This window comes from Drosophila albomicans, chromosome X, assembly GCF_009650485.2.
Source record: "Drosophila albomicans strain 15112-1751.03 chromosome X, ASM965048v2, whole genome shotgun sequence".
Lineage (NCBI taxonomy): Eukaryota > Metazoa > Arthropoda > Insecta > Diptera > Drosophilidae > Drosophila > Drosophila albomicans.
In genome coordinates this window covers 9,623,752-9,635,543 of record NC_047627.2, presented here as the reverse complement: position 1 = coordinate 9,635,543, position 11,792 = coordinate 9,623,752, and the positions used below count along the sequence as shown (strand labels likewise).

The window sequence follows — 11,792 nt, the reverse complement described above, 5'->3', positions numbered from 1 at the left end:
GAGACAACGTGTTGCTTTTGTTCGAGTATTAAAGATTTAATTAACTTTTAATAAAACGTATCGCTTAGCGATACGATTAACTATCGGTTATGTACAAATTTCGTAAATGTAGCTAACAAAATTTGGTTAACCATTGATACAAAATGATTTTAAACAGAGTTTGACCGAGCAATTAGCGTATATCAAATGAGGAACTACTGCAATACTTCCTCCGATAACTATATCACAATTTTATATATTCGAAGTGGAAGGAAAGTTAATTATAAAATTGAATTAATAATCTTTATAAATGTATGCTCTACAATCGACAATTTTCTCTTAAGCCTAAGCTAGCTTGGGATAGGATATCGGTCTTTCTAATGGTTAAAACATATGTTAACTAAGAATAAAAAATATGATTTAGGTATAATTTTTACTGAACTTTTTGACGTTATCATAATCTAAACTGTTGTTGAAAACTGTACTGAAAACTAGTAAACAATTATACCTTAAAATTCGAATTCACTCAATTTGTTTACTCTTATGTAAGTCGTACAATAATATATTTGAACATTTTCAAACCTAGCTGAAAAGACATTTTTGTTAGCTAACATTTGTCTATTAAATGGTATATTTACTGCACTTTATGATAAAACCGTAAGCTGAAAAAGTGTTGAAAACTATACTGACGAACTTTGGGAAGCAATTTTGCAATAAAATTCGAATTCACACAAGCTTCAACTATTCTTTCAGCACCTCGGCGTAAGTCGAATAATAATTGAACATTTTTCCACCTGACTGAAAACACATTTTTGTTAGCTGTATAAAACAATAGCGCATCGTTTCAGGTAGCGTTACAAAATGTAAATATATTAAACTAGAGACTATATACATCAAATGGAGCGCTGGCTGGCTACTGAGATGGCTGGAAGCCACGCGCAGCTCAGATATGGGAGAGAGAGGCTGAGTCCTTCGAATGCCTCAACTGGCAATCCGAATTCAGAAGCCAAACTCAAATCAAATGTCTGAAATGCCAATTAACCAATAAATGTGTCTGACCAAAGGCCCATAAAGGTTTAAGGCAGCCTGTTGGCCTGTAAATTCATTGGCAGCCTGGAATTCAGGCTGCTCCAAGCTCCAGCTCCTCCGCTCCAGCTTTTGCTTCTGCTGCTGCTCGTGTTCGTGCTCCGCTAAGACCCGCAACTCGCAATCAAATCGCAATGCTAAGAATTTTCTAGAAAATCAACACACAGGCTGTGTGTTAGCTTGCGGTTGTCCAAATCAAAATTGAAGTCAGCATTGAAATCAAAGCGTGTTAAACAACAAACGAATATTTTGCAAGAAATGGTTGAACCAAACAAAACAAAAATACGAGAAAAAAAAGATCGTAGCATGCTTTGGCGGGCACTGGCCGCAGAAAATGTAAAATATTTTCAATTAATTTGACGCCGACCTTCATTTCAATTTCTAATATTAGAAAATTTGACAGTGCTGCTGCTTCGTCTGTCTTTCAGACGGAGACAGAGACGGAGACGGAGACGGACACCGAGACGGAGTGGAAGAGGAAGGCGGAGACGAAGGGCAGACGGACGTGCAGCAAGCACACTTTCATTTTGATTGCCCGTCTAAGTCCCCAACATCTTCCACTTCAACGGGCTTCCACGCGACCCACCAATATTTTCAACCTGTGCCCAGCCCTTTTTCTGGCTTTCATTTAATTTGTCTGCGTTGTTTGTGCAACACTTCAGTGCGACGAACTGAAGCTGATGCTGATGCTGAATCTGAAGCTGGAAATGGAGCTGGAGCTGGAGCTGGAGCGTCGACCAAAGCAGGAGACGTCGACGTCGCCGAGTAAGAAACTAATAATACTTTCCTTGCTTTTTCGGGTTTTGTTTATTCATGAGTTTGATTTTTTTTTTTTTTTTTTTTTGCTTTGGCGGGAACGAGAAAGAGTTTTGTAACTTTTTGAGCCGCTCAGGTACGGAAGTGCTTACTGATGTGCTTATTTGTTTGACTTGGCAACCCAAGCATGATTGTATCTTCAATACTGTTTTTTTTCTTTTCGTGTGATGCCAAATTCCAGCGCATTCATTCATGCCAATAAAACGCATAATTGTAATGCCCATTAAAAATGGCATTCTGCCTGACACAAACTCAAATGAGTTCCTATTAAGTGAACGTACTACGATGGTACATTTTTAACCATCTTATTGACCTGTTTTATTTAGTTATATCATTTTTGAATGAATGGATAAAATAATCTAAAAATATTTATTTGATGGTTAAGTATAAATAAATAAATAAATATATCTTGCAAAGCCTTTTAGTAGAGAAAATATACTACATTGGTAAATTTAGTGACTAAATATAAAAAAGTATAAACGTCAACTTATGATATATGTGTAATTAAAGTAAGCGCTAAAAGCAACTTTTATATATACAATTCTTAAATGTTAGGAGTAGTTCTTTCTTATAGTTTCCCTCAATTATAATTTGCAATGTTTTAAGTTTCTATTCTGTATTATTTATTTTTGAGGCATTGATTTTATTAATCAAATAGTCAATAGTTGTATTAAATTTTATTCATAAATAAATAATACTTTTTGTATGCAAAAAATATGTGAGTAAGTAAACTTTAATACTAAATATATTATGGGAAACAATTTGTGGCCGCAAAGAGTTTCAAGATACGTACAATTATTGAGCCACATTTGAGACAAATAATATAAGCGTTTAAAATATATTTTATTGCAGAAATTTTTCTTAAAGTTTTTATCAATTTAAATTGGCAACAATGTCTCAAGTTTTATATATAAATTTGCTAATTGTCCCAAAAGTTAAATTGGTTAAAAATCAACACTCATGATTAGATTATAGCTGCAACATAAACACGACATAATTCCAATGAAATGCAAAGAGCAAGTCTTATTAGCACCATCTCTTGTTTCTGGAGATTGGCAATCTCTGTCATCGCACTAGGAGCATTCAACGAGTGCGAACGAGTGTGAGAACGAGTGTGAGTAGTATGTAAATGGATTCCACGCGTGGAACGAAGTGCGAGCATTGCGTTGGGATTAGGCACATTGACATAGACAACAACAACAGCAACAACAAGAGAAATAGCCATGCATACAATTACATGTGCATACATATACATATATACTTACACACATGCATACAGACGCACTTGCATATTTATGTGTGTACATACAATGACAAAATGCACATTAAAATTATCTATGTGTAGGTGTGCGAGCGAATTACTATTTGCGAATATGCATGCAGACATGTGACGACAGCTTATCAACTCGGAGCATGTACGAACGTTTCTAGCTGCATCGCCAGTGCTGCCAATTTGGCTTTAAGCTAGCCCTTTTTTGGATTTTAATTCTATTTATGTTGCTTTTACTTGGTTAGTGAAATAAACAAAATCTTATGCTATCATTGTGCGCTAAACAGCTTTTATTCAAAAGTCTAAATGAAAATCCTGCCTGGTAATTCTCTGATGAAAACGTCGCGTGCGATACTATTTAAAAAGAGAAAATAACCAAGACCTTTTTTTATTTTGAGTAAATATGAATCTTACAGCTCTTGATTAGCACTTTAATTGGAGCTTATTTGGATTATTTTTCTGTTTTAAGATAATTGCAAAAATAAACAAATTCGTACGCAAGCAAAAAGAATTAATGATTTTATTAATTTGATCGTCAAACAGAAAAATTCCTTAAATTCAATACTAGGTCTAAAATATAGTTCTAATCTAGTGCTAAAGAAACATTCTGTATTTATTTTTTTTAAGTGATTCACTTTATATCTTTTCAATGTAAATAGTCGACAAATTCCGCCAGAGATACTTTTAATAGCTCTGCTTAAAATCTTAAACCATAACACATTTGTTGACTTCAAGCACAATTTTTCTAAAAATCCTGCCTGGTAATTCTCTGATGAAAACGTCGCCTGCGATACTATTTAAAAAGAGAAAATAACCAAGCCATTTTTTTATTTTTAGTAAATATGAATCTTACAGCTCTTGATGTTAGACAATCTTAATGAGAATTGTAGTATTGCAATTGTATGAAATACTTTAAAAAAAAAGCTTCAATATTAGCTCTTTATAGCTCCTTTTCGATTGCCTTGCCTGTCAACACTGGTCATCGATGAAAACAACGCTTCGAAAATGTGCGAGAGTGAACGACCTACATAAATATACATACGTTCACATGTATGTAGTTGAAAGTGAAATTTTTCCACAGTACCAGACAGCACACCAACACATACATACATGTACATGTAAGTATGTAGTATACAGATTTGCATATGCATATGTCAAAATTGTATAATGGGTTGCATAAATTCACATCATTGCCAGGCGCCGAAGTTGGAGGAATTCGTTGACAAGGGACTATGATATCATTGACATTCATTGGATTTGACGGCCGTTTGCACCTGATGCCAACACAAACACACGACGAGAGATACCCGAGAAGTGTTTTTTGTTGGGGGTCATATTCAAATGCAGTAAGTCTAGCGAACTCGAAAGCCATTTAACGAATTGCGAAGCCAAGAAAACATATTTTACACGAAACGCCCCATTCAATTCAAAAATATAAATGATAATAGGATTGACGGTGGTTCACCCTAAAATTTGATATGCAAACAAAAATTCGATACGCTGAGATTGTTAATAAGCTGAATATGAATTTCAATTAAATTTGGGTTAAGTTGTCTCGGAACTTAAAAACCTGCAATGGAAGAGTTTTTCTTAAGCATATCTGATTCAAATGTATACTATATTTTATAGTTATTTAACAGTATTCATCATCCTTGAATAAAATCTTTACTATCTCATTTATAATATAATACTTATAATAACAATAATAATATTTATGAACAAAAATGTAGTTAAAATAAAATTTACTTATTATCATTTAGATAGATTGTAAATAAACAGAATAAAAAAAATTATATATATATTAAGTTATTCACTAATATTTCTAAAACAAAATATATTTCTAGTTAATTATAAAATCCTCATTGTGTGAATTGTTGACAAGTTCTCAGTTACCAACGTGTGATGAAAACTTCGAAAAATGTGCGACTCCATCTTAAAGCGTTATACAACAAAAAAAAAAAAATGTGTCCCCTCACATTGTTTTCAAGAGTTTGCCTTGGTCAACCCCCCAAAAAAAAACCGTTGAAGTTGCCAATTCCGGAGTTTTGAACGTTTGAGGCACGTATGCGACCTCTGCTCGAAATTGGAAGTTTGCCAATTCGTATCGCCTATCATTAGTGTCAGGTTTGGTGATTTAAAAAACATTTAACATTGTCAGGTCAAGTAAATATATTAAAAGACAATTTGTACACTTGTTGCTTGTAGCTTGTTCTCCCCTAGCAATATTATAACAACCAAGGGTTGGACATAGGAATAGCTGTGGAGTATTGAATATCAATAAATTTGTTACGGATGAAGAAATTGATGTGTATTAATGTATAAAAGCTTTTATTATTAGGTTCTTATTTTCATAGCAAAGCAATATTTCCCATTTGGAGACTTTGCCTTAATTGACAAATTAAATTAGCGCCAAACCTAAATTCAGTTCATTGTTATTTAAATATTTATGATAATAAAAAATTTCAAATAGCTCAGATTTGCATAACAGCCCAGTTGAACTTTTATACTAAGAAATATATAAATGATATACAAAATTAGTATTTGGAGTATTTATTGTTGGAATAATGTAAGTTTGAACTAACAGCACTAATTATTTGCCAGTGCTTTGTATGCACTCTCATGTATGTTAAGCTATTATATTAACATAGACATTCCATTTTGTAATCTACAATAAAGAACAACTAGTTTCGATTTACCTTTGCTTTTTAAAGTCTTACGGGTGCTAGTCGTGCACTCATGTGTATATATTTCGGCAAGATAAGTTGTTGAATTATTGTCAAAGTTGTCTTAAAAATTATAATAGGAATTTGTTAAATATTTTTAAATTTATCACTTAATGATTTCATCATCATAGAAGTTATTCAACATAGAATCAATAAACTTTACTAAGCTATATCATTTTTATCATATTTCTTTTATAAACATTTGAAACAAATACAGAAAAATTAAATCATATTGAATATATTGAAATAAACAGGCGAATTAAAAAATTCTTCAGTAATATTTCTATTTAGTATTTCATATATTCCTGCGGCAATGATTAGCTGCCAAATGCTTTATACAGATATTCTAGTCATGTAGAATTCGTTTCGCTCTGCCTGCTTTATTTTTGGCAATCCCTGCTTAGCGCAGCAGCGAAGAAATTTAGTCAAATGAGTTGGCTAAAAAACGGTGAAGGCCAACGCACACTCAGTACTCTAATTAAGACTTTATGGGGCATTGTCTCGATGCCGCATTTATTCGCCAGATTCCAGCAGCTGTCGAGCTATTCTTCTGACTGTCCGTTTACCACACACACAGTCTATGTGTGTGTGTTTGTGTGTGTGGGTGTGTGTGTAATTAATGTGATTGTTGTTGTTGTTATCGTTGTTGCTGTTGCTGACTGCTTATCCCAGCATGGCTTTAGCTGCCTTACTATCTGTCTGGCCTTTGCCATTGGTTACACTTTATTTCAAATCATTTGCACATTTGCTACCTTAGAGCGGGGTCCCTCCACTTCCCCCATGCCCCTCGGTCTCCCCCTTTTTCCCCACGATAGACAAAACAAAACACCAACATTATTTTCACATCATTTAATTTAATGTGTAGCAGGAGGCGTTTGCTTATAAAAAAAAAAAACGCCCACCTTCTTGTTTACTTTGTTATACATTTTATTTCACTTCTTGTTGACATCAGCAACCATCGCCACCGCCACCGCCACAGCCACTGTGCCCAACAACAATAATAACAACAACACGACGCCACTTAGCCCTCAGCAGGAGCAGTGGCTAATAAATGCCAAAGCGACGCGACGACCGCATTAAAAATTTGTATTTATAAAAAAAAAAAAAACAATTAAGGACGCCAGAGTTGAGCACAGCGACGACTGCGAAATACACTGCAGGACTAAATACGCAATCAATATTTTACAATACAAATAATAATTTCTTTGTTGTCGTTTATCAATTTCACGTATTCGTATTCAAATCAAATTAAATATTAAAAAGATAGCTAAAGTCTCCAACAATATACCAAATAATTATATCGCGAAAAAATATTAAAATATACCATAAGCTATATTTGTTATATCGATATAGTACAATAAATTGCAAATGAAAACTCGTGAGTGATCAAGAAATTATACATTTATAATATGATGTTTGAAATTCACAGGAAATATACCAATTCACAAAGAACAAGAACATAATAAGAAATATCGCACTGCAATTAAATTTGATATTATATTCTAATGGTGAAAAGTGTTCGATATTGTGACAAAATCTGTAATACTAAATTCTTTTGTGCTTATTTCTATAAAAATTCTTATTAGATATTGCAGCATGCTTTAACACAAATCGCAAATACTCTAGCCAATGGTTGGTAGTGTAAAAACACGCCTGGCGAAAGCCCTGTTTTGAAAACTGTAATTATTTTAAGGGATTCTTTATGCTAAATAGGAATGTCTGACACATAAACACACACAAAGAGAGAGAGAGAAAGAGAGAGCAAGAGAGAGACAGAAATACACGCACACTTGGCGAAAACTGCAACATCAGGCCACAGACACGCCGAAATTAAAACGACGGAACATTGAGTTGAGCCGCAAGGGCATTTCGGGTGAGTGGCTACAACAACGGCAGCAAGCAGGGGATGAAGATTTCTCTGTTTGTGTGTGTGTGTGTGGTGTTGAACCCGCCTGTCAGGTGCAAAGTGGCAACGGCCTAGCATTGAATAATTACATTTTAATAGAGTGTCCGTCGAAGTGCTTTAAAAACATTTTTCAACAGCATTGCACATACACACACATTTACGACTACGACTCTGACTTCGACTACCAACCATCATTGAATTGTGGCAGTTACACAATGAACAGTGAACAAAATTTAACTTTATGAGTGTGCTGAATCGTGCTAGCCGACAATTTATGATAACACGAAAGCAGTAGTAGTAAAATATATAGAAATGCTTGCCATCAGCGATCGAGCAAACTCGCTTAACAACCTATTCGAATAATATGCAACCTACAGGTTTTAAGGTTTTCATAATTATTAAAAATCATTGAAACAGTTATAAGATAAAAATTTATATGCACTTATATTTAAAAATGTTCCATTAATCAGTAAAAAACAGAGGTGGACAATTCAGTAAACATTTATAGAAATTTAAAGCAAGAAAACATACAAGTTCGTAAAGATTGAGACTGCGGATTTTATCGGGGGGTTGGGGTATGTTGCGAATTAGTTATATATGAATTTTTTTTGTTACAACAGAAACATTGAGATGTAGAGTAATTAAAACAATTATTGTTATTAGTCAAACATAAAGTTCTTCAGGAATTTTTATTTTTTATCCGTCTGATGACGATAATGATATGTTTTTATTTCCATTGTCTGATTTTAGGCTGGCCATACAATTTTGCAACTCTAAGTGATCAAATTTATCTTTGGAAAATGAACGCAACATGTACTGCTAAAACACCTAGAGATATGGCTGATTTGAGATACATAAGTATTCCAATTTGTAAATGTTGAATAAATGCAAAAGTGTTTATGGTACTTACTTTTACTGCCTCTTAATAAAATAGACACTGGATATGCAGCATGTTACATATTACAAATTGTATAGCATACTTTGCGGCTGCACCATTTTAAATCTTTAACTTTCGTCACCTATAAAAAATATTAATATTACTTTGGTTATTTAAACATTGTGTCGTTTTTAATTTATAACTCTACGAATTCTTATCTTTCGTCTTTTTTGCCTAGAATATATAAAGAACTATAAAACAAAAGAAAATATCGAGTTTGCTAGTGTGACTATGATGTTATGGGTGACCAAAATCAGAGTCTCCCATTTACTGGCCACTGTATATACCCAATATAGCGAGAGACTGCAAAAAATTGAATCTGCCTTTTGCCGCGCGTTCATTCAATTAAGAGAGCAAGTAATTAATTCAATGACACGCTGCATTCCCTTAGTGGTCGGCAATCCCTTCTAGCTGTAATCACTTAATTAATAATAATAAAATGTAATCTGTGTATTAGCAACAACAACTAATTTGAATGCCTGTACAATTATTTATTTACATCTTCACATATGTTATGTTACATATGTAGAAGTATGTGAGTAATAAAAATTGATTTTCTTGATATTTTAATTGAATGACGAATTACTTTGCGCAGCGCATTAAAATTTAGTTGCACACTTTCCGCATTTATAAGCCATCATCAACGTCGAACAACAGCAATTAGTGCTTGACTAGGAATTGCTCAAACAATGCATTCGTAAATACATAAATACGTATTTAAGTGCAATTAGTTGCTAGACATCCACACACATACACAGACGCAAAGCTCTTGATTTTGTTCTTGTACTTTATGCATATGCTTTATCTCCTTCGTCCTAATCCCTTCTTAATTTGCCATTTGCATTCCTCTGCAACGGTTCGAGGTAAGTGTTTGTGTCTGTGTATTATGAGTATCAATTTGACAGACTGAGAGCTTTATCATTGTTAGCATAGCTCCAACAATATTTGTCTTTTATAAGTTGAAAGTGTTGTTAATTTGCTGCATCTGTTTTCCTTATTTGTATTTATGCATTTACTTGCACCATTTCATTTGGGTTTGGCTGTAAATTACGCAGCCATGCACATTTAAATATGGCGTAAAGTATCATAAATAGCTATTTACTATAGATTATTTTTGGGATTATGTCGATGCAATAAATACATATGTACATTCAGTAAATGGAAAATTCAATTTAGCTAACACACTTCACAGAAAGAAAAAACTTAATAAAATCAAAAATAAATTCTTTAATCCAAATTATTGTTGTCAATATTGAACTAAGAAGGCTCATTCTTAATTCAAGATAAAAATTCTATACAAATTATAGATTGTCTAATTTTCAATGAATGGAAAAATCTCAAAAATGAACCCAAAAGCAAAATCTTAAATCAAGATTAAATTCGAATATCTTGTTTCAAGATTCTTTTAAGGTCGAAAAATCCTTAAATCAAGATTTGCAATCTTTTTATCTATCAAGATTATTTTCTCCCTGCGCGCAATTAAGATTTTAATTAAAAAATATATTAATTCTAGATTTAAGTAAAAAATCACTTAACAGTGATTGTAGAAGAAAATTATTAAATAATAGTAAAGTAAAAATATTTTTTTTTGCAAGAAATTTGTATATATGTACATCACTTAATATCGAAATTCCATGTGACATTAATATTGTATCCTAAAAGCAGTCATGAAAATGTAAAAACGTCACTTAATGTACTTTATTGACTTTTATTTTAAACATTTTCTAACATTTTTGTTTTCAAAAACAATTAGAAAACATTTTTATTTCAACTTGAAGGTAAAATAAATAAAATAAAACAATTTGTAATTGTTTCTTGAATTTTGTATCTGTTTGCGATCGAATAAAATAATTAATAATCATTTTATTAAATTAAAAAATATGTTTAATTTCTAAAGCCAATTTATTTATTGTAATTTTTTTCCTATTCATTACAATTTCTGGGATTAATTCTATTTGTTTCTTTTTTTCTTCATGTTAATCTTAAATCAAAAATTGTAGCAAATTTTACCAACTATTAAGTAAGCAACTTTGGCGTGTGCAGCAGATCGAATTTGATTTGTATTGCACTTGCGGTTGATAATTTAATTAATTGTTGCTCCCTGAAGCACGCATATAAAATTGTAGCTACACTTTAGCAATTATATATGTCGAGTTTTTTTTTGTGGCTTGCATTTAATCCTTATTAAATTCTAGCTGGCTTCATATGAGTCTAATTGGTTGTTTTTATTAGCCATAAAGTAGCTGGGCAACAGCAAAAGCAAAAGAGTTGCTGTAAGAGCCGTAAGCTGAACATAAAGTTTGTATGCTGCGTTTGCTTTTGGTTATCATCAAATGAGAGAGGAGGAAGAGGCTGTTCTTAAAGCCGATGGTCAAGACGGTGGGAATATTTGGCGTAAGATACGAAACAGGATATATCTGAATATATGTGTGTGTGTGTGTGTGTGTGTGTACAAGTAAAATAATAAATTTTATCAAGTCACCAAGTTTCGCAATATGCCACACGTACGTCATTAATCTTCACTTTTGAGCTAAATTTGATGAATTAGTGGCCAATGCATTGCCCGAACAATAACAACCAAACAAACACACACACACATACAGAGAGAGTGAGAGAGCCAGAGAAGCGGACGGATGAATCAACGGACATATTGTTAGACAGACGAAGGCATTAAGTTTGCCAGTTGCCAGTTAAGCAGAGTAGAGAGAGAGAGAGAAGGCTCTCGCTGGCTATAGTAGCTGGCAGTAGCTGACAAACTTGGCAGCTGCCGACAGCGACGCTCTGGCAGGATATCAATAAAGCCAAGGCAGAGACAAGGCGGACAGATGGACAGCAGCAGGCCGAAAGCCACATATACACATAAATATTTACTTATACACACACACACACACACACACACACACACAATCGCACACACTCACACAGGAAGGACTTACCGTACACGTCATACGTTTGATTTGGGTTTAGATGTTAGATGTTAGGGCTTCCCCACAAGCCCAAGAAAGTTTAACTAAAATAATAAAAGTCAAACAGTGTACAAACAGCTTTGGCCTTAACGACATGCACACATATGTA

At 33.3% G+C, this 11,792-nt stretch overlaps 1 protein-coding gene across 4 annotated transcripts; it reads left to right on the top strand.

Moving 5' to 3' along the window:
• The first annotated feature begins 1,360 nt into the window (after window positions 1-1,360).
• On the top strand, window positions 1,361-8,639 carry LOC127565016 (uncharacterized). 4 transcript variants are annotated; one of them, XM_052001868.1, is made up of 3 exons: window positions 1,361-1,401; window positions 1,469-1,830; window positions 8,531-8,639. In XM_052001868.1, exons 1-3 carry the CDS (start codon window positions 1,372-1,374, stop codon window positions 8,559-8,561), a joined length of 423 nt encoding a protein of 140 aa, XP_051857828.1. In that variant the 5' UTR covers window positions 1,361-1,371; the 3' UTR covers window positions 8,562-8,639. The 4 variants fall into 4 exon arrangements, 2 of the variants coding, with proteins under 2 accessions (XP_051857828.1, XP_051857830.1); XM_052001870.1 differs by lacking the exon at window positions 8,531-8,639 and adding an exon at window positions 1,927-1,997; XR_007954407.1 differs by lacking the exons at window positions 1,361-1,401; window positions 8,531-8,639 and adding exons at window positions 4,088-4,269; window positions 4,349-4,744 and having other exon boundaries at window positions 1,432-1,830.
• The last annotated feature ends 3,153 nt before the right edge of the window (window positions 8,640-11,792 follow it).

Excerpts from the sequence above, each read along its gene's own strand:
- LOC127565016 (XM_052001868.1), top strand. The coding sequence starts at position 1,372 with ATGCTTTGGCGGGCACTGGCCGCAGAAAAT. Across the intron at positions 1,402-1,468 it reads GGGCACTGGCCGCAGAAAAT|TGCTGCTGCTTCGTCTGTCT; the intron begins GTAAAATATTTT and ends AAAATTTGACAG. Across the intron at positions 1,831-8,530 it reads GGAGACGTCGACGTCGCCGA|GCTGGCCATACAATTTTGCA; the intron begins GTAAGAAACTAA and ends GTCTGATTTTAG.